Below are 19,713 nucleotides of genomic sequence, written 5' to 3'. Positions count from 1 at the left end.
GAGCAGGTAACAGCTGGTTGAACAGCCACACTGATCATTTTACTGCAGCTGAAGGAATCTGGAGCGTTTTTAACTCTCAGGTCAGCCTGCCCTCTGGGGAAGATTTGAACCTGAAGTTAAGACAGACAGCAGTCCTGTGGGGATAGTGGGACTCTGTAGGTCAGTGAAAGCAAAGAAGAGGTCTCACAGCTGTGGCTCTGCAGCTCCAAGTCCATCACAGTATAAGAGCATTAGCAGGTGGAGTGTGTGCGTGATCAGGGGGTGTGTGTTTTCATTTCAGCTGATAGGATCCCTTTGTCCCCTCCTCAGGACTGTTGACCCGACCGCGTGCCCCTTGGGAGGAGGGTGATTTCCATCCCTGATTAGGATAAGGTTTATATTTAGGGTCAAATTGGGGGAAGGGTGAAGGTTGGAGCTTTGGATTAAAGACTCGTACAGAAGCGAGTGCGATTTCAGTTGTTATATAACAATCGCCCTCCCTTATGTAAGAATCGCACCTCTTCAACTTACAGAGCAGCAACGGAAAACAGCGTCGAGGAAAGGATAAAAGGAAACGGTATTATTACGAGTTCACAGATTTCTAACAGTCAGCATCCGGGGCTGCAGTTCCTTTAATGACCAGCAGAGGCTCCAGCAGTGAATGAACAGCACGGTTTATTCAATAAGACTTGACTTGTACGATCTACTGCAATATCAAGCGCCTTGAGCCAACTGTTGTTCTGATTTGGAGCTGTATAAATAAAACTGAAAAATTGAAATCAGACAAGACAGAGACAGAAAAGTGTTCAAGGAGCTCAGAGATCAGAAGGTTCAACACAGGCAGAAACAACAAACCCTAGATAACAGATCCCAGCGGGGATTTCAGCAAAGATGACGGTTAATGACGTGCAGCGCTGGCATTCAAGCACCTGGGAAGTGGGAAAAAAAGAGCTCAGTGCATCATGGGAATGCCCCAGCAGCCTACTGCGGTGTAACTCAGGGAGGATTCAGCCCTAACTGTGGGCTTCAGCAAAAAGGAAAGGCTGATCTTAGAAGCAGATGTCTGTCTGCTGAATCCAGACTGGGAGCTGGTTCCAGTCTGTGATGTGCTCGTTACATAAAACAAGTATAAATGAATTTAAAATGCTGCAGCTGCTTTAACCCTGACACACACCAAGAAGAGAGAGCACATTACTCTGATTCTCAGCTCCTTCCACTCACGTCCTGCTAAATATAGAGAAAAATGCAATGCCCCACTTTTTGTCTCTAAGTCTCTCGATGGTATGGGCCCAAAATATATCAGGGGTATGACTGCTGAGCTGGGTAGGTGTCTCAGATCCTCAGGGTCGGGTCAGCTTGTGGTGCGCAGAGTTCAAGCCAAACATGGTGAAATGGCTTTTAGCCATTAAACTGCTGCTGCTTGAATCAGCTCCACAGTCAGCACCGCTAACCTGAACATAACATATTTATGTTTATGTATTTATGTCAACATCTTTCTCTCTGCGTTTGTAACTGAGCCTCTGCTTGATGATCTACAATCACTGTTTGATGATTTTAGAGATAAAACTGTTAAATGTGCATGAAGACATTTTGTAGTTGCACACAATAAGATATTTTTAACCCCCCAAAAAGTGAATAAAGGAGGTCTTTTAAAGTGGAGAGTTTTTATTAAAGTTTGCAGTTTTAGAAGAATGTTTGCTGTTTGAGGACATTTTGGATGGTTATGGAAAAGACACAGGTCCCCACAAAGACAGGTAAACAAAAACACATACACACATAAATATCTGTCAACAACTGACACAGATTTGGACCCACTGTGCACACACACGCACACACACACACGTACGCACGCACGCACACGCACACGCACACACACACACACACACATATATATATTTCTGGAGCCCCTCCCCCGCGGAGAAGCCTTTATATAGAGCCGCTCTGTGGTGTTGTGGCCTTGGTGATCACATCCCCGCCGCCAGCAGATCGTCTCCACAAGTTCTTCTCCCATCCCAGAACCAAGGTAGCTATCAAACACAGACGCACACGTATGCAGCAGATCACATTTTTATTTGATGAGCAACTTTCTCCTAATATTAAAAAGATGTTTTACAAAACATTTTCAAACTCATACATTTGAGTTTTGGTATAAAATCAGTCAAAATATAAAATTTAAGCTTCCAGTTAAAATCTGATCCGCACAGAAACTTTACAGCTGATAAAAATAATCCACTTTTATATGATATCTGCGCCTTCACAGACTAAATATGATAAAATTATGTAGTGACATCGTGTGTGGGATTCTCGTTTTGTTGGCTTCTTTTTGAAATGACTTCAGTCTTGCAAAACTGTGTAACTTTGCAGCCCGCTGCACTCTTGGTGTCACAGCTCTGCTAATGTGATATGAAGGTGCAATTAAAAACCAAAAAGTAATGGAATCAAATCAATGCTACTATAACTCGATTTTTTTTTAACTGGAACTTTCCAAACATGCCCACCGGGGACAGAACTTACAGAGTGTCTTTGACTTTAAACATAATGCTCTCCTCTGCCTCATATTATTCCCACAGGCAGAGAGACCACATCAGACAGATTTATGGTCAGCTGTTAGAAACTAGTGAATTTCTAACAGTAAAGTTTGAACTTGTCTTAAAAATGTTCAGTTTAATGAACTCAGTTTAGGGAAAACATGTCAAAGGAATAATGAATGTTTTAAAAATGTTTATTATGTCGCAAGTCTGCAGCAGAAATCTGCAGTTTAAATCTGGCAAAAAATGAAGCGTTAAATTGGTGATGTAGGAGCAGCAAATGTTTTTTCTCTGACCGTCTCTTCAGCTGTTTCCTTGTGCACGAACGAGCTGCGAAATCAGTGTTTCACAAACCAAAAACACATTTTTTCATCAGAATTCTTGTTTTTAGTTTGACGGGCCTGTTGGAGGTTTTTGTAAATTTTCAGCAAATAAAATAATTCCTGCATATGGAGGCTGAACTTTTAAAACCTCAGAGCACATTACAATCATGACATCTTTAAAGCTGAAATTTTAGCCTCAGAGCTGTCAGATATCAGGGTCTCACTTAGTTCACTGAAATCTCAGATTATCGTGGCCAAGTTTGTGCAGACAAGGACTATTTTTAAATATGCATATATGCACAATGAGAACATTTTCTGGAGGTATAAAAATGCTGAGAGCAGCTGTTCTCTAACAGCAGGCCGCCCACCTGCTCTCAGCTGCTGTCGGCGTCACGCCAGCAGATTCCGGCGGGCAGTAAAATTAGCAGCGGGGCCTCCGGCACGCCGAGGCTTTGTCCAGAGTTATGAGCAGGCTCAGATTCGAGCGGCGGTTGCTACGCCGGGAGAAGAAGAAAATGTGGTCCAGGAAGCTCAGAGGCAGCTCTGGTTTCACATCAGGGGGAAATTTAATATCGGCAGCTCTCACTGAGCTGTGACTGAAGGAGACGATGTGATGAGATGTGTCAGGATAAAGCAGACACACCTGAGAGGGAGGAAGAGGAGGAGGAGACACTCACAGAGACAAAGATGAGACAAATGTGGTTTTTGGGGTAGATGGGTCGTTTCCCTCCTTCTGGCCGTGCTTCGTGTTCAGCTCAGCGGTGTCTCCTTCACACATCTCCAGCTTCTTTTTCATCCAAAAACACTTGAGCCTTCGGCCCTGCAGGCTCCTCCTCCTCTGCAGGAATCTAAACATGTTTAGGGAACTATCGATCAAAATTTAAAAAATATATTATAAAACATTTCTTATTTATAAAATATATAAAATATTTCTGTATGGTTTAGTTTGAGGACACACTGTGTGCTGTCAAACAAACGCTCATCAAAGAACTCATCTCGTTTCCTGTGGGCTGACTGATCACTTCCTGTTTCCTGTGCAGCCTCCTAAGCAGATATGGAGCGTACCTTCATTGCCGTGAAGCCCGATGGCGTCCAGAGAGGACTGTGTGGCGAGATCATCAAGCGCTTTGAGCATAGAGGCTTCAGGCTGGTTGCCGCCAAATTCGTGCAGGTAAAAACGACGCCAGGCGCCACAACTCACATACTCACAACAACTGATCAGCACATACTGACCACCAGCAGGGGGCGTTTCTTCTCTGCTACAGTTCATTTGTTCATAAAAGTGCAGCTGTCAGCTTTAAACTGAGGCTTTGAACCAGCTTCATCAGAACAGAGTTACGAAGCAGCTTTGCATGAATTCCATTCATAATAATCCTTCTTTACCTCACACCAAGCCTCGTTGCAGCCGCTCATCATCTATGTCTGAAAGCTCCTCCCCCTTTAAGGCAGCTTTCTTGATTAGCAAAACTGGATTTGAGCAGCAGGTGGGTGGGGCTTCTATGCTCCCTCTATGACATCATACAGATCCCAGATTAGAAAAAACAGCATAAAGTGAGTGTTTAGAGCAGCCTGTTTGTGCAAAGCGAGCTCATTATTCGAGACTTCAGTTTGTTTAGTATGAAAGTCCACACAGGAACAGGAAATACATGACAGGAAATAAGACGAGGGTCACTACCTTGAGTTGTTTTCCTGTATCCTACATGTAAATTCTGTAATTTCAGAATTTTGCTCATATGAAGCCACGCTCACGGATCTCTGATGATCTGCAGAGTCCAAGTGTTCGAGCCGGTACGGTATAAATATTAGAGACGATGTAAAAGGCTGGAGCGAGCCAAGCAACATGGTGTGACAGGAGGTGTTCGATTAGAGGCGATGACAGGGGCTGAGTGCTTGGCGTTGTTGAAGTGAAGCCAGTCGTCTCGGTGGATTCATGATGAACATGCAATAAAACACCTGATACCCCCCTCCCCCTCCAGCCCCCTCCTCTTGGCAGTCCAAGTGTGGATAAAACATGGATGTAACCTCAGGTTTAAAAAAACTGGGGCTTGTTTCACCACTTGTGCTCATAAAGAGCTCGGATTGGATAGAAGCCTCATGCTCAGCTGATGAGTTTATGGTCTCAGTGTTGCTGCTTTCAGGCCTGACTGAATAAAACACAAAGTTCATTTTTAATACTGGTCCCGTCGTTGGGGCGTGGCCACCCAGTGACTGACTCGCCGATGAATGTGTAACTTCCTGTATTTGGTGTCTTCAGGCCTCTGAGGACCACATGAAGAAGCACTACCTGGACCTGAAGGACATGCCTTTCTACGCTGGACTCTGCAAATACATGTCCTCTGGACCCGTCCTCGCCATGGTAACACACATACAAACACACTCAGCTCGCCTCTAGCGCCGCCATCACACACATATCTTTCTCGCTTTATCTCTTTCCATTGCCTCACTCGTCTCTCCATCTATTCACACCCTCTCGTGTTCAAGGCATCGTGCTCCGACCTCCACCGGACAAACGAGGCGCACATAGGAGACTTTAATCATCCAAGCTTTATTTAGCCTGACCTCGCACACGTTTGCAACCAAAAGGGGATAAAAACAAAACTGCAAACAGTTTGAGTTTGAGAGGAAATATGAGGCACCTAAAACTGCAGTTCCTCTGACATCCACTAGAGGCTGCAGCAGGGAGTCAGTCCCATTTTAAACTTTTACAGCAGAAATAAACACGTTTACATCCTGATACACAAACAGCTGTTGTTTTTTATAACTCACCTGATTAAATTGTATTAAGGCTTAAATTTTGCATTATTAGGGGCGTGGCCTTTTTGACTGACAGGTGGATGATGGCGACTTAGGTTTTAGGCTGTAGCTGCTAGCTGTCTGCTAGCTTCACCTCAATTGAACCTCTGGACCTTGTTTGTGTAGCTGGAGCCTTTTAATGATGTGATCTGACCATTAATATGGCTGCTGTGAGGTTAATGGATCTAATGGATCTACACTTTGGGTGCAATCGCCAAGAAGGCGCTATCAGCAGGGGCGCCACTAGGGGGCGCCACCCCCCTCAAACAGATCATTATAGATTTCAAAATCTTATTTGGTTTTCATATGTATCTATTTTCAATGAAATCTACTTTAATAATCATTCTCTCTTTATTGACATATTTTTCATTAACCTATGTTTAAAATACAACTTTGTCAGTGGTCTTGAGACTTTTTGTCCAAAACTAGAAGACAGTGTTTACATTTTACTTCTATTCTGGGTGAGTTCAAGAGCGCCCCCTATAGAGCAGCAAGTCCACTGCAGAGGCAGTTCCTGACAATTTAGAATATTTAATTTGACGTGATGGTGACAGAAAACTGAAACTGGTGACATCACAGTGGTCTCGTCCATCTTTTAGATACAGTCTATGGATTACACTGGTTTGTTCTTCCTGTATCACTAAAGTAGAAAAGAACTAAAACTGTTCACCTTTCAACGTAAACATCAAAATTCAGTTCAGCTGTTTGTGAAGTGTGTGTTTGTGCATTCCAGGTGTGGGAGGGTCAGAACATTGTGAAGCTGGCCAGGATGATGCTGGGTGAGACCAACCCCGCTGACTCCAAGCCCGGCAGCATCCGTGGTGATCTGTGCATCAACATCGGCAGGTGAGCAAGCGACCACGACATGACTGCCTCTGTTTTATAACACAACATCACGCAGAGCAGACGGACCCACACAACTCACAACACTGTTGTTTTTCAGCCAGTAATAACTCAGTGTAGTAAAGATTAGGATCTCAGTGGGATAAAAGTGTCTCCTCCCAGTCCTCCATCCCGGCTCCCCCCGGCTGTAGCATCATCAGTATCACTGTAACATATTTCACTTAGCCTTACTGGACACACACACCATGGTCGGGAGTCAAACCCCCGACCTGAAGGTCCAAAAGCAAGTAGTGTCACCACTGCATTGTCCAGCTGCTGTGTGTGTGTGTGTGTGTGTGTGTGTGTGTGTGTGTGTGTGTGTGTGTGTGTGTGTGTGTGTGTGTGTGTGTTAAGACATTAGAAAACTAAAACACTCACAAAATGAGATCTCTTAAATTCATAATATTTTAAAGTCTTAACAAAATGTGAAAAATTTTAACACATTTTTGAAATGAGACATTTTCTATTAGCTGTCTGAAAGAACCCCTCCCCTCCCCCCACAAACCCTGAAATCATTGATCAGATATTGATCCGCACCGATCACCTCCGTTTCCACAGGAACATCATCCACGGCAGCGACACCCTGGAGAACGCCAAGATGGAGGTCGACCTGTGGTTCAAGGCCGAGGAGTTTGTCACCTACACCCCATGCGCCCAGTCCTGGCTGTACGAGTAAACCGGCCCCATCCACCATCATCCGTCAGCCCCGCCCTCCCTGCAGTCGATCGTCGATCAATCCACAACATGTAGCACTTATCAATAAAGTGTCATGTTAACAACAGTCTGGATGTTTCTGTGTTTGTCTGGGTGAACGCGGTTTCTACTGTTATCACAAGCAGCAGCAACCAAATCCCTCCGCCTCTGAAAATAGTGCCCATTGAATCCACTGTCTCACCGTGTTCATGTGATAAAAGGCAAGATGCTGCATCAGGTCAGCTCAGGTGCTGATTATTGTTATTAAGACTAAACAGATGTTTTTGTGGTTTCGAGCAGCGATGGCGGCTGATGGGCATCGTCACTGCTGCCAGATCCTCATGAGTGTAAGACGCCAACGGCACACCGGATTGGCAGTCCAGCCCTGCACTCGTCTGTTCATAAGTGGCCAGCTGGCATTGAGTTAGCTGTGCATCTATCAGATACCCTGTCTGTAGCTGTGAACCTCAAACTCATTCTGGTGTTTCTCTAGCTTTTATTTAGAGTTCTTCATCATTTTTCAAATGATGGATCTGACTTAGATCCATTAACACAGGCCTAAAACCAGCTGGGGATTCCCCAACCGCCTGGAGAGTGGTTACTGCAGGTTGCTTGGTTTTGTTGGGTTGCAAAGAGGTATGCAGGGGTGTACCAAAAACCTCTGTGACTGTGAAAGCAAAAGGACATAGTATTTCTGTTGGGGACTATTTTCAGCAGCAGTTTGATACTGGTTTGAGTTATTACAAGGGAAAATTAAAAAACAAAAACTGTGGTCTGTGCTGACATACTGTATAAGTAAAGTGGAATCTGATTAGCTTGAGTCATCAACACCAAACAGCTGGTAGCCAAAACACCAAGAATGAGCTCTACTCGACTTCAGAGGGCGGAGGCATAAACCCACACGTTCATGGCTGAGCATGAGTAATGCGATGCTGATGATGAATGAGAGAACTCAAACAGACCCATCAGCTGAATCCTACCCTCCTCAGCAGCTGACCCGACATCAGATAAACTGTCGGACCTCCAAACTGCTGAGTACAGTCCAACGGGCCAGACCCAGGAGGGAAACCCATCAGGCTGAAACTCAGATCCAGAGTGCCGGCTGATGAGCTGACACTTGTTCCTTTTTACAGACCTGTGACGCTTCCAGCTCAGTTAATTATGTGGATTTGCTGATGTTGACATCTTCCTCTCCAAGTATGCACTCCAGTCCAGTGCTTTTACAGATTTAAGGTGTAAACTGCCAATCAAAGGGTCAACAGTTCACCAAGATCCAATATCAAAGTCCCGATTTGGGCCAAAAAACCTTCAACACACGTGTGAAGGATCCACAACCCGACCACCCCTTCATGCTTTTCAGCATCTGCATTATTACGGTGGCTGTAATAACGGTCACGGCTGCAGCTTTTCAGCTCACAGCTCACTCTCCGACAACAACGACAACAATCAGTCAGGTCCGAGTTCAGATCATAAGCTGACGAGGCGTGATTGCAGATGCTGCTCAGGTGCGTCCGCCTCCCCGGCAGCAGGACCGCAGACCACGCTCCGCACAACACAACTCGGGTTATTCAGCCGAATGGTAATGGGCTTATGACGTGAAAGTGACTCACAAATTTGTGCCACATTTTCCCTCCAAAACCTCACAAACTTTAACCATTACAGTCCGGAGTTGATCCAAACCTAAATTTTAATATTATGAGTTCAAAGACCTCAGAGTTTGAGGTCTCGACTGTCGTTGTGATCATTGTACACTCGGCTGCCAAGTGGGGAATTCTGGAGATCACTGCCGTTCTGAGGTTCCTGCTTCACGTCCATGGATGTCACAAACCGGACTGAAGAGAAAAGGCAAACTCGGTGATGTCCAACAACCATGAAGACATGCTTGACTTTGTGCCATGAACTGGCCTGAAACAATGGTAGTCTGCAGCTGCATGCTGAACTTTCGTAGTGAAAAGTTTCCACCTGCCAGTCCATGTCCATTCTCACCTGTAGTCCGGAGATCTGGGTATTGGCACGACTGAAGTTGCAAATACAAGTGGATGAAATTAGCCTCCTTTGAAGGTTGGCCGAGGTCGGAGAAGAAGGAAGACAGCCGAGTTGGTTCTGGCATCAGGTGAAGATGGCTCCTGTCTGCCTCTGGAGGTTTCTCAACCCATCTAGAAGGACAAGCAGGAGAAGAACCAGTACCTATTGGAGAGAATACATCTCATGTGGTTTGGGGAAAGCCTCAAGATCCTCCAGGAGAAACTGGAAAATGTTGCTGGGTAAAAGATCTGGATTACCATCGTAACCTGCTGCCACCTCACTCTAACCAGGTACGTGGAGGATAACGGAGGGATGTTTGTTCTAATGTCATACAAACCTCTGACGCTAGTAGATCTCAAGTTTTGTACCTTTCACAATTCAGTCTTGGAATTTTGTGTCTGAACCAAACACACACACACACACACACACACACACACACATCACACACACACACACACACACACACACACACACACGCACACACCACACAACACACACACACACACACTACACACGCACACTACTATAGAGCACACGCACACACACAAACCCACGACACACACGACCACACAAACACACAGCACACACATTTTTACACACACAAACACACGGCACACACATACATACACGGCTACGCACACACAAACGCACGCACACGCACGCAACCACACACTCACACTCGCACACACACACGCAACACACGCACACACACACACACACACACGCACACACACACACACACACACAAACACGCACACACAAACACACAAAAAAACACACTCTCTCTCTAACTCCTTTTGCGATAATCATGTAGTATGTGCATAAAAATGTAAAGTCAGTCATTTCTTTTACACCTACATGTCATCATTTCTTCACAATCATGCTGTCAAAAATTGCACAATGTATTAGAAAAAAGCTTCATGAAATATAACATCAGGTTGTAACTACACTTCTGTTCTCAAAGACAGTTAAAGTACATATATATATATATATATTTAGATATTTATATCCATCTAGATATACTTTTAAACATTTGTATGTTTTAATAAGAGCTCAGTAAAAGTCATGTTCACGGCACGAACATGTGGACAACATGGACAGAAGTTTGGGACAAACCTGTTTTCATCAGTTTGAACACACAAAAAAATATTCGGGATTTCTTCTTTTTTAGTTCACATTTAAATAAATCTGCAACAAGAAAAACACGAGGCTGATCTCTATAATTTCACATTAGTTTGTACTTCAGGGAAACAAACGTAGATAAGTGCAGGCACTAAACCTGAGCACTGCTGTGGTTGCTGATTATGAGCCTGTAATCTCAGGAAAATGGGACTAAGAATATTCTTGGGAATTACATTTTCAGTTTTTTCTTTTTTCAGAAATGCTAATAATCCCGACCCTGGATCAGATCAGATGCTGTCTAATTACGCTGGCCTGTTAGCACACGGAGTCAGAAGGCCAAACACGCCCTGGTCCCACCTTCGTAAACACGTCATCTCAAAGCATAAGCTCGTTAACTACAAACAACTTTGATTAAATTCAGTTTTGGACGATGAACTGATATTTTGGTTCAGATTGCACAGTTTTAACCGCAGAACTTTAAATTATAAATAAATGATGCCCCCCCGAGTTGTAATCTAATCCTCTCTTTTAGAAATCTGCTCAAATTTATATATACTTGGAACACAAATTCATAAAGTGACAGCACAAGGACGATTATTTTCCAGGGTTGTGCGCAGATCCAGTCCTGCTGCCTGTCTTACATTTGAAAAACAAATATTGGTCTCCCAATTTGTGTGATTTAAAATTCAAGTCAAAATTGTGCAGCCACAGACATCCACATGCTCCAGTGTGGGTTCGAGTCTCAGACTTTACAGCCAATCCAATCATGCAGCTGCTCCGTTTCCCTCTTGGTTTGGAGGACTTCCACTCGTATCCATCCACGGGCGACTGTGGTTAGTGACCAAAGCAGCCACACAGTGTCACCCTTAAGCACTCATCCAACCATCCAGGCGGGACACATTTTCCTCTAGCGACTGAAGGTCAAAGGGGTTACTGACTGGTCTCTAGGCCGGTATGACTGAGACCCCGTCAATCACCTGACTCCAGATTATTATCTGAACCGATCTTAGACTGGGTGAAAGATTTTACACCCGACTGCAGAGCAGACACGCTTCTATTTTTCACCCATTGTCTTAAGACAGACTGTAAAATACTCAAGTCAGTCTATTGCAGTGCTGAAGCCACTTTGACACTGGTTGAGACGTTTGACCCGTCGGCTCTGACCCTGAAACCAAATTGTGTAGCCCTGCACCTGACCTTCAGTTTGGTGCTTATTTCACGCAGACTCTATTGATTCATTTCTGAATTTTTGCAGCCAATCAGGTTTGAGTTCAGCACTAATTTATACCCATAGAAAGACCAAATTAATTCCTATAATAGCCACACACCCAGTTCAGATTCCAGCTGATCTTCCTGAGATAACAAACATCTTTAAAAAGCAACCACTGTCAGCATCAGCCTCCAAACGCTCAAATCATCTTTAGGTCCCAATTCTCAGTCTAAGAAACGGCTTCAAATCCCACAGTTTCCACAATAATAAACCACAACTTCTCCTCCCACTGGGATAATCACACATGACAATATCACAAACTGGCGTGGAAGACCGGCGACCCACTTCACTTTCACCTCTGAATACAAAACCTAGTACAAACACAACTTGTTCACCAGACTCAGTTTGTCAAAATCAATCCATAAAAACATTATCAAAGGCGTCACCTACAGACAGCACCATCATACACGTAGAACTGCGATACTAGATTCACACATATAAACGAACACGAGCACACGGACAGCAGTGCGAGTTTAGAAACGGGTTCAGTGCGCAGACGCTCACAGCTCAGCGTAAGACTCGAGTCTCAACGACGGATCTGTGAGACGACTGCAACACACATCAAACAGCTCACACAAAACAACACAAATATAAATGTAGACACTTTTTAAAAAATGTATCAAAGTAAACGGTTTCATTTTTAGTTTTTTAAATGCAGTACGTTAAAACTGTGTCTATGACGTGAAATTATTACATATTAAGGCAAAATTAAGAAACTAAAGTCTGAGTTTATGTTATGAGCTAATAATGAGTAACTGGTTTTGTCTTACTGGGGTAACGCCGGGAGAGTTACACTTTTAATATATCATAATATTATGAAATCCAATACACTGAGGAGCTGAAGCATGTCATGACAAAAAACTAAACTAAGAAAATATTTTACAAATTATTTTTAAATCAAAAGCTTTGAAAGTGAGAAACTTCAAAATGCAAAAATATTCATGCCTCTCTTAAAGAAGCTGATTAAAAACCATCAGTCGGTTCTTCGCTGGTACTGAAGCTCAATTTGACAAAGATTTACTTACAAGAGAAATTAAAACTGACGAGAATCAAGTTTGTGTGATCAGGGTTAAAACAGACAAAAGCAGGAACAGAGAAATCGAACACGTCGACAGATAAAGTCAAAACTATGAGACGGCAAATTTGTGACGCATTAAAAAAAATAAATTAAACAATATAAAAACATAAAAAACTTTCTGTGGGAAAGAGTGTAACATTAAAGAGCAAAAGTTTAACACTGAAAGGTAAAATAAGTAACTAGTAATGTAGCATACTCGCATACAAGTCAGGATTACATTAATATGAGTTTTTCCCATTATTGTTTCCAAAGTTTAGAAAATACGTAAAGTTGTTGTGTTTGAGCAGATGTTACGTTTGTAGCTTCAGCTCTTTAACATCTGTGTGTTTGTGCAGCTCCACAAATATGCTTTCAGCTTATTTTGGACTTATATCCTTGTCAACGTACACTTCACTGCCTGCAGAGTAAAAAACACAGATAAAGGAACATTTGGACATTTTTAGACATCTGTTAGCTTAAAAGCTACTTCAGGCCGTCCCCCTCACTCAGAGCGTCCCTCCACGCTCGATTTGATCAATTCAAGTACCATGATCGTCTTCTATTACATATAGATTTTAAAATAAATCAAATATACTCATTTTACAATTTAAATATATTTTCTTAACCCAAAAATCTTAATTTTGTTTATACTTTTCTGAGGTATCCATACTGCGTAACGACGATGTACTTTTGTAGGTTTTTAGCTGCTGAAGTACTTCTGATGAAGACATCAGTGTGGTCAACAGTGCCTTTGGCCAAGGCTGTAAACTCAGTTTTTTTCTACGTTTGGATCTGTGTGATGTCACACAGAGGGGCAGCCAATCAAAGAACGTCGTGTCAAAAGGGGGTGGGGCTAAAACAGCTTGTATCAGAGAGAGGAGGAACTGAGATGGTGCATAAGATAAAGAAGAGTTATTATGAACTCTGAATCATGCAAAGCTAATGTAACACCATAAAAACATGGTGATGGAAATAAACAGAGCAGTAATGAATCCAGGACCGAGCGTTACTGCAGACCGCTACATCTTCCATTAACGCCACGCTGGCTTGTCTAACTCTGCAGTCTTTACCTGGGCCGTGTGGATTCAGCACAGGCTGAAATAACCCCAAGGATCCTGTGAAGCTGCGGCTGTGATTGGACGTTTAGCCGTCTCGATGAAACTCAAACACATTTTAAAATCATCAAAACAAAGAAAGCTTTAAGAAAACGTCACGTTTGGCTGATCCTTCCAGCAGCTCGGTGGATTTTCTGATCTGCTTCAGCGTCTATCGTGACCGATGCTCCGTTTTACCATAAAAATAAATGCTGCAAACCTGTGGGCGGAGCTTCAAGAAGTGATCTTTCTTCCTTGGCATCCTCGTTACTCCAGCCGCTCACACTGAAACAGTGTTTTTATGACTACATCAACAGTTTTAACGTTAGAACACGAACAACTACAAACAGTGGAGATCTGGGCGTTGGAAAAATTGTCATATAAAAGCTGTTTGTTGTTTTAACTGTCCTGCGGCGTCTTCTTCTCTAGCAGGGTTCAATTTTCAGATGGCAGTTCACCAAACACAGCTAAAGAACACAGAGTTCTTTAAATGAAAGGTTAGGAGGAGTGGTCCAATGTTGGAGGTCACCAGTAGACGATTTCACATGTTTGTGGGAGGGGAAGCAGGATGGAGGCGGCCTACTGCTGGTCCCGGCTGCTGAGGAAGTCTGCGGAGGATCTGTGTGTTTCTGCTTCAGTCCTGTGAGAAGATAACTCGGGCGCTCTGGCATTCTCCTCTCTGACTCCTGCAGAAACACAGACGATGCAGCACTGAGGCCATCACCACATTAGAGAGCATCACGGAGGCGACGCGGCAAACGAGAGAAAACAGCTTTTTGCCTAAAGTGGACGTCAGACTGCGAGGATGCACCAAAACAACATCTTCCTCAACACGTGCATGCAAACCTCAATGAACCGAAGCCACGCTGTAAAGACGAGCGTGCTCCGCACCCACGTGGCCGACTGCAGTGACACACGGCTCGTTGCTGCCGCTGGCTGAGGCTTCGTGTTTAGTTTGGGATGTTTGACGACGCGGCGAATGCGTCACACACACCGCGCTGCTCATCTGTGTTTTTATGAGTTTTCATGACGCCCAGATTTGTAAAAACCACAGAAATGAAAGAAGGCTGCACGAGTGCATACCTGCCCCCCCCTCAGTGCGGGGGCTGCTCTCCAGGTCGGCAGAGGGCGGCTGGGCCGCGGAGGCCGGAGGAGGGGGTGACGGGTAATCGGGCGGAGTCTCGTTCTCGTCTCCCGATAGGCTCCTGGGGACGCCTGTTACCATGGTGCCGGAGAGGCTGACGGGTCGCTTAGCGATGGGCAGCTTCCTCTCTGGGAGACCAAACAGGTTTTGTTAAAGAGACAGTACAACAATCACGTGCTCATGCAGCTCCTCCTGCTCCGCCCTTTCACCGTTTCTCCTCTTTCTGTCGTGACTGAAATGAAAACTGGTTTTTGGTCTGTTTCATCTTTTTTTAAGTCACATCAGCACACGTTTTGTTTTTGTTGGTCTATGATAGTTTGGGTCTGTGGCTGCAGCTGCTCAGTGTTTCCTGTTACTGACATCGTTAGGAGAATGTAACGATGTAAATGTTGGTCTCTGTGGGTGTGACTGAAGAACGCCTCTAATGTAAGAACGCTACAGGGAGGCGGAGCATCGTTATTACTAAGCAGCAGTTTAACACGCAGCGTCCTGAAGGCTGCGCCGCGGCACGTTTGTTACTCAGCGATTTAAAGAGACGCCGCCTCACTTTTCTTTTGTCCTTTGTACTGCTGAGACTTCTTCCTCTGTCTGGATGCTGCTGACTGCAGGTCTCTGGAGCCTGAAACAAAAAAAAAACAAAAAAACACACCAGTTTACCCGTCCTTGTCACCACGGAAACTACAGATCAGGTGGGACTTACCTGCGTTAACAGCCGGAGGCTGCAGCTGGTAGCCGGTCAGCTGACACCAGCCCACCGGGTACAGGTCGGGCGACTCGCAGTCCACCCACTGGTCGTACTCGTCCTCCCAGCCGTCGAAGTGTATCCGTAGCAACCGGTGGACGATGCGCGTGACGGTGGCGACGCAGACGAGCCGCGGCTCCATGAGGTCGACGGCCTCCAGCTTCATACCGGGGCGGAACCCGTGGTTGGGGACGTCCTGATGGAGGACACGGACATGACGCGGTCGTTAACATGTGGGCGTTTCTTTGTTTCTAGTCGCCGTTTCGGTTCATTTGCCAAGAAAAAAAAAAAACTAAAACGGCAAAATTGAAACTTTCACTCGGTTCCCTCCACACAAACAAACCCTGCAGTCCTAAAATACTCAGAAATATAAACGTTAGATATGCAAAGTCTTCATGCAGAAAAATTACCAAACTGCTCTTTATTCAAACTGTTTATAATTCTGTGCATCAGCAACATGGAAACGTCTGGTTGCTGTGAGTTAAAGTTACAGATGACAGTCTGTGTGCAGTGAGAAGCTGAGCGGACACAAACCTCTAATCAGCTCACATCAGTGTCAGACCTGCTGCAGACGGCGTTTTTGGGACAGATTTGTTTTCATTCAAACAACAATAAACGCATCAGACACCAACCTGGTGCGTGTTCTGTTGCTGGACCTCCAATTCTTTCTTTAATGATATCTTTGGTTAATTTACCTTCCATATATTTAACTAGAGTCACCTCTACGATGACGATGGTCTGCTGTAAGTGAGTGTAGACGATGAAGCTCCGCCTCTAACCACTGAGCCAAAAAACACTTCATGCGCTCTGGACTGAGCCGTGACATCGTCCTGGGAGTCTTTCTAATAATTTTAGTTCAACATGCCTGCTCTATGTTTCTACATCTACTCCCAGAGCTGCTCAGACTGCATTAAGTCATCATGCTGATGAATCACTGCTGACTTCAGCCCGTTTGAGCCTCACCCTGTTGAACAGGTTCACCGGTGCAGCCACAGACTTGCTCTCCTTCAGATATTCAAACCATCTGAAGGGCAGACTGGAGTAACCTGGACACACAAAGACAGGATCAGTTTGATCACAGTGCACACTACAGGGCAGTTTCAACAACACGACCACAGGTCCGTGAAAGCTGCGACGCTTTGAGAATGGAGTGAACTCCCCAAAGAACAAAACACGTTTTCAAATGTTTCCTGAGACATAAATACGACCAAAAAAAACACGGTTCTGCAAATATCTTCAGAATAATGCTCATAGTGAGGAACTTTATTCCTCACTATGCTGCGGCACCAGTCTGCCCGTCGATCTCCGGCTCCCATCACTCGTGAACAAGACCCCGAGACACTTAAACTCCTGCACTTGGGAGGAGTTTCAGGGTCTCGTCCCTGACCCGGAGTGGGCACTCCACCCTTCACAACATCGTATCATTAAAATGGAGAATCTGGAGGGATCTGTGTGCAGGGACGAGGCTGGAAATGAGGCTGGGGCAGCGTTAACGACAGCTGCAGGTTAAAGCTGTTTCTCCCACAGCTGCGTGCCGCTGCCTTTCAAAGGCACTCCTACCTCTAGGCGGCGTCAGCTCGATGTTGTTAATCTCACAGAAGCCAGCGGGGAAGATGGAGGGAGACGTGGAGTGATAGCAGAACCAGTCCGAGCCATCGGCCGCCTCCGAGCCGTCTATGCCGATCATCAGGTACCCGTCTGCCAGGACCTGAGGAGGAGGCGACAGGTTAGATGGAGCCGGAGGGCGGAGCAGCCGGTTTCAGAGTGAGCGCTCGCTATTACCTTCCTCACTGTGGCCACGCAGATTGCAGACAGATTCAGAGGGTCAATGGCCTCCAGCTTCATCCCATCTTCGAACCAGCGGCCGCTCTGATCCACTTCCTTCACCTTCAGGAAAAACAGGATAAATCTCATTCCTGTTCCTCCAAGCTGCAGGACAATCGTTCATCTCTGGTTCTCCTCCACAGCGTCTTTGTCCCGTCGCCCTCCCCTCAACCCAAGGTCACCGCAGACGGACAACCCCCCAAGCCTGGTTCCTCCTTCCCTTTAAAAGGCAGTTTTTCCTTCCCACTGTCGCCAAAGCGCTCGCTCATGTGACGTTATCTTATTGTGGTTTTTCCTCTTCTCTCTGTGTTATTGAGCAGCTGCAGGCGACTGTTGTTCTTATTTGGTGCTAAATAAATAAAACTGAATTGAATACATCAGTAACATCATATTACTTAGATAACCATGACTGTTAGTGAAACATCACTGTGTCACACAGTTAGCACTGTAGGAAATATGCTGAGTGGGCGTGACCCATAGAATCGCCAACAGTGGACGAAAACCCTTCAGGAAATATTTTGAATGAAATAAAAGACCTTCTGCCTTATAATTAGAAACATGTTAAAATTAAAGCCTGCATAAATGCAAAATTGATATAAATTGATTTTATGGTAAATGGCCTGTATTTATATAGCGCTTTACTAGTCCCTAAGGACCCCAAAGCGCTTTACATATCCAGTCATCCACCCATTCACACACTGGTGATGGCAGCTACATTGTAGCCACAGCCACCCTGGGGCGCACTGACAGAGGCGAGGCTGCCGGACACTGGCGCCACCGGGCCCTCTGACCACCACCAGTAGGCAACGGGTGAAGTGTCTTGCCCAAGGACACAACGACCGAGACTGTCCGAGCCGGGGCTCGAACCGGCAACCTTCCGATTACAAGGCGAACTCCCAACTCTTGAGCCACGATCGCCCCATGTCCATGAGGAGCCAAACTCCACAGGTGGGACTAGATTACAGGTAACTCAGGTGTCAGTGGATGTAGCAAAGCCAGAGACGACGTCGGGTGAAGCTCACTTTGGCAAACAGCTGTCCAGGTGCGTCCATCTGACCGTCCAATTTCTTCGACACATCTGGGAACAATCACACAGTACACGTTCTTCATCCTCATGTTACACGCTGGCTTAAATTCACTGTTTTCTACATGGAGTCTGGTGGCCTGGGATCGAATCACCTGACCCACCGGATCGTTTGAAGCGGTGTCCAATGGATCGAGACCATCCGATGCTGTGGATCAGAGGGCTGTACATGTGACACCAGAAGTCGTCGGTCCCATCGTCGCACTCCTCGTACACGAGCCGGAGACGACCGCCGATCACCTGCGACGACGCAAACGTCAGGATAACATTCACGCAAATAATACTAATAAACTGGATAAGCAGAAGAGAACGGATGGATAGATCAACAGCTGTATCAGAGGCGGTGGGTGGAGCACCTCAGGGCTCCGTCACTGGTCTACTGATTTATTCCTGTAGATGTTATTTGTTTTGAGAAACTACACAAATGTACGATTAAAATGCGCTGCTGAGCCTCTGGTCCTGCAGCTTTGAGTGTTTCCAGGTAATTTGACATAAAAAGTTATTTAAAATACACAAATACTCATAAACAACGACTCTGGCAAAGAGACATTTGATCTGCCGCCCAGAGATGCTTAGTTTACTGTGACTCACCTGTTCCACCAGAGCCACTCGAGTCCGGCACAGGTGAGTCTTATCCACCACCTCCACCCTCATCTGTTTCTTGAAGGGGAACTGCATGCTCTCCTGCACCTGAACAGACACCTGAGTTCAAACTCAGTTTCAGGACGAAGGTTATTTAAAAAATGGATTACGTGCGTTTTCTACGTCACCTTGGAGGCGAAGTCTGGCGGCAGAGTTTTGGAGCCCGTGAGTCTCTTGATCAGGAACGTTTTCCAGTTGGAGAAGCGGTGCAGGATGGCTGAGAACACACACACAGATATAAGTTTACAGCCTAAAAAGAAGTCTATTTGTTCCTGTGAACCTGATTACTCAGGACTGTGAAACTGATCTGAGGTCTGAGGACAAAGCTGCAGACAGGAAGTGACCCTTACACTGAGGGGGGACCAGAGGTTTCCCTCCAGCAGCACACCAGCCCACCGGGTGGATGTCTGGCACGCACAGATTCAACCAGAAGTCTCGTGTAGAGTCGCAGTCGAAGCCCTCGTATCTCAGCAAAGCCTTAAAACCTGCACGTGCACGCACACACACACAC

General features: G+C 45.3%; 2 protein-coding genes across 2 annotated transcripts in view; one reads left to right on the top strand and one right to left on the bottom strand.

Annotated features, from left to right (window-relative positions):
• The first annotated feature begins 1,890 nt into the window (after positions 1 to 1,890).
• Positions 1,891 to 7,286, top strand: LOC102304048 (nucleoside diphosphate kinase B). The gene is made up of 5 exons (XM_005948694.3): positions 1,891 to 2,002; positions 3,871 to 4,001; positions 5,085 to 5,186; positions 6,357 to 6,469; positions 7,064 to 7,286. The coding sequence occupies exons 2-5, from the start codon at positions 3,885 to 3,887 to the stop codon at positions 7,179 to 7,181; spliced, it is 450 nt and encodes a 149-aa protein (XP_005948756.1). The 5' UTR covers positions 1,891 to 2,002; positions 3,871 to 3,884; the 3' UTR covers positions 7,182 to 7,286.
• Positions 7,287 to 10,031: 2,745 nt separating this feature from the next.
• LOC102306174 (MBT domain-containing protein 1) overlaps positions 10,032 to 19,713 on the bottom strand; it is a gene marked incomplete in the record, with an annotated part of 13,433 nt that continues 3,751 nt past the window's right edge. The window contains 12 exon segments of the mRNA XM_014329725.2: positions 10,032 to 14,452; positions 14,850 to 15,038; positions 15,458 to 15,529; positions 15,611 to 15,848; positions 16,616 to 16,698; positions 17,213 to 17,360; positions 17,435 to 17,539; positions 18,499 to 18,554; positions 18,665 to 18,800; positions 19,152 to 19,250; positions 19,331 to 19,419; positions 19,553 to 19,687. Of these exon segments, the coding sequence (XP_014185211.1) occupies positions 14,346 to 14,452; positions 14,850 to 15,038; positions 15,458 to 15,529; positions 15,611 to 15,848; positions 16,616 to 16,698; positions 17,213 to 17,360; positions 17,435 to 17,539; positions 18,499 to 18,554; positions 18,665 to 18,800; positions 19,152 to 19,250; positions 19,331 to 19,419; positions 19,553 to 19,687 (1,457 nt within the window).

The sequence above is a fragment of the Haplochromis burtoni genome, unplaced genomic scaffold (assembly GCF_018398535.1).
Source record: "Haplochromis burtoni strain Fernald_Lab_line unplaced genomic scaffold, NCSU_Asbu1 Contig_313, whole genome shotgun sequence".
Taxonomy (NCBI): domain Eukaryota; kingdom Metazoa; phylum Chordata; class Actinopteri; order Cichliformes; family Cichlidae; genus Haplochromis; species Haplochromis burtoni.
Note: the sequence above shows the minus strand (reverse complement) of the source record. Positions and strands in the feature narration are given on the sequence as shown.

Excerpts from the sequence above, each read along its gene's own strand:
- LOC102304048 (XM_005948694.3), top strand. The coding sequence starts at position 3,885 with ATGGAGCGTACCTTCATTGCCGTGAAGCCCGATGGCGTCCAGAGAGGA. Across the intron at positions 4,002-5,084 it reads TTGCCGCCAAATTCGTGCAG|GCCTCTGAGGACCACATGAA; the intron begins GTAAAAACGACG and ends TGGTGTCTTCAG. Across the intron at positions 5,187-6,356 it reads CTGGACCCGTCCTCGCCATG|GTGTGGGAGGGTCAGAACAT; the intron begins GTAACACACATA and ends TGTGCATTCCAG.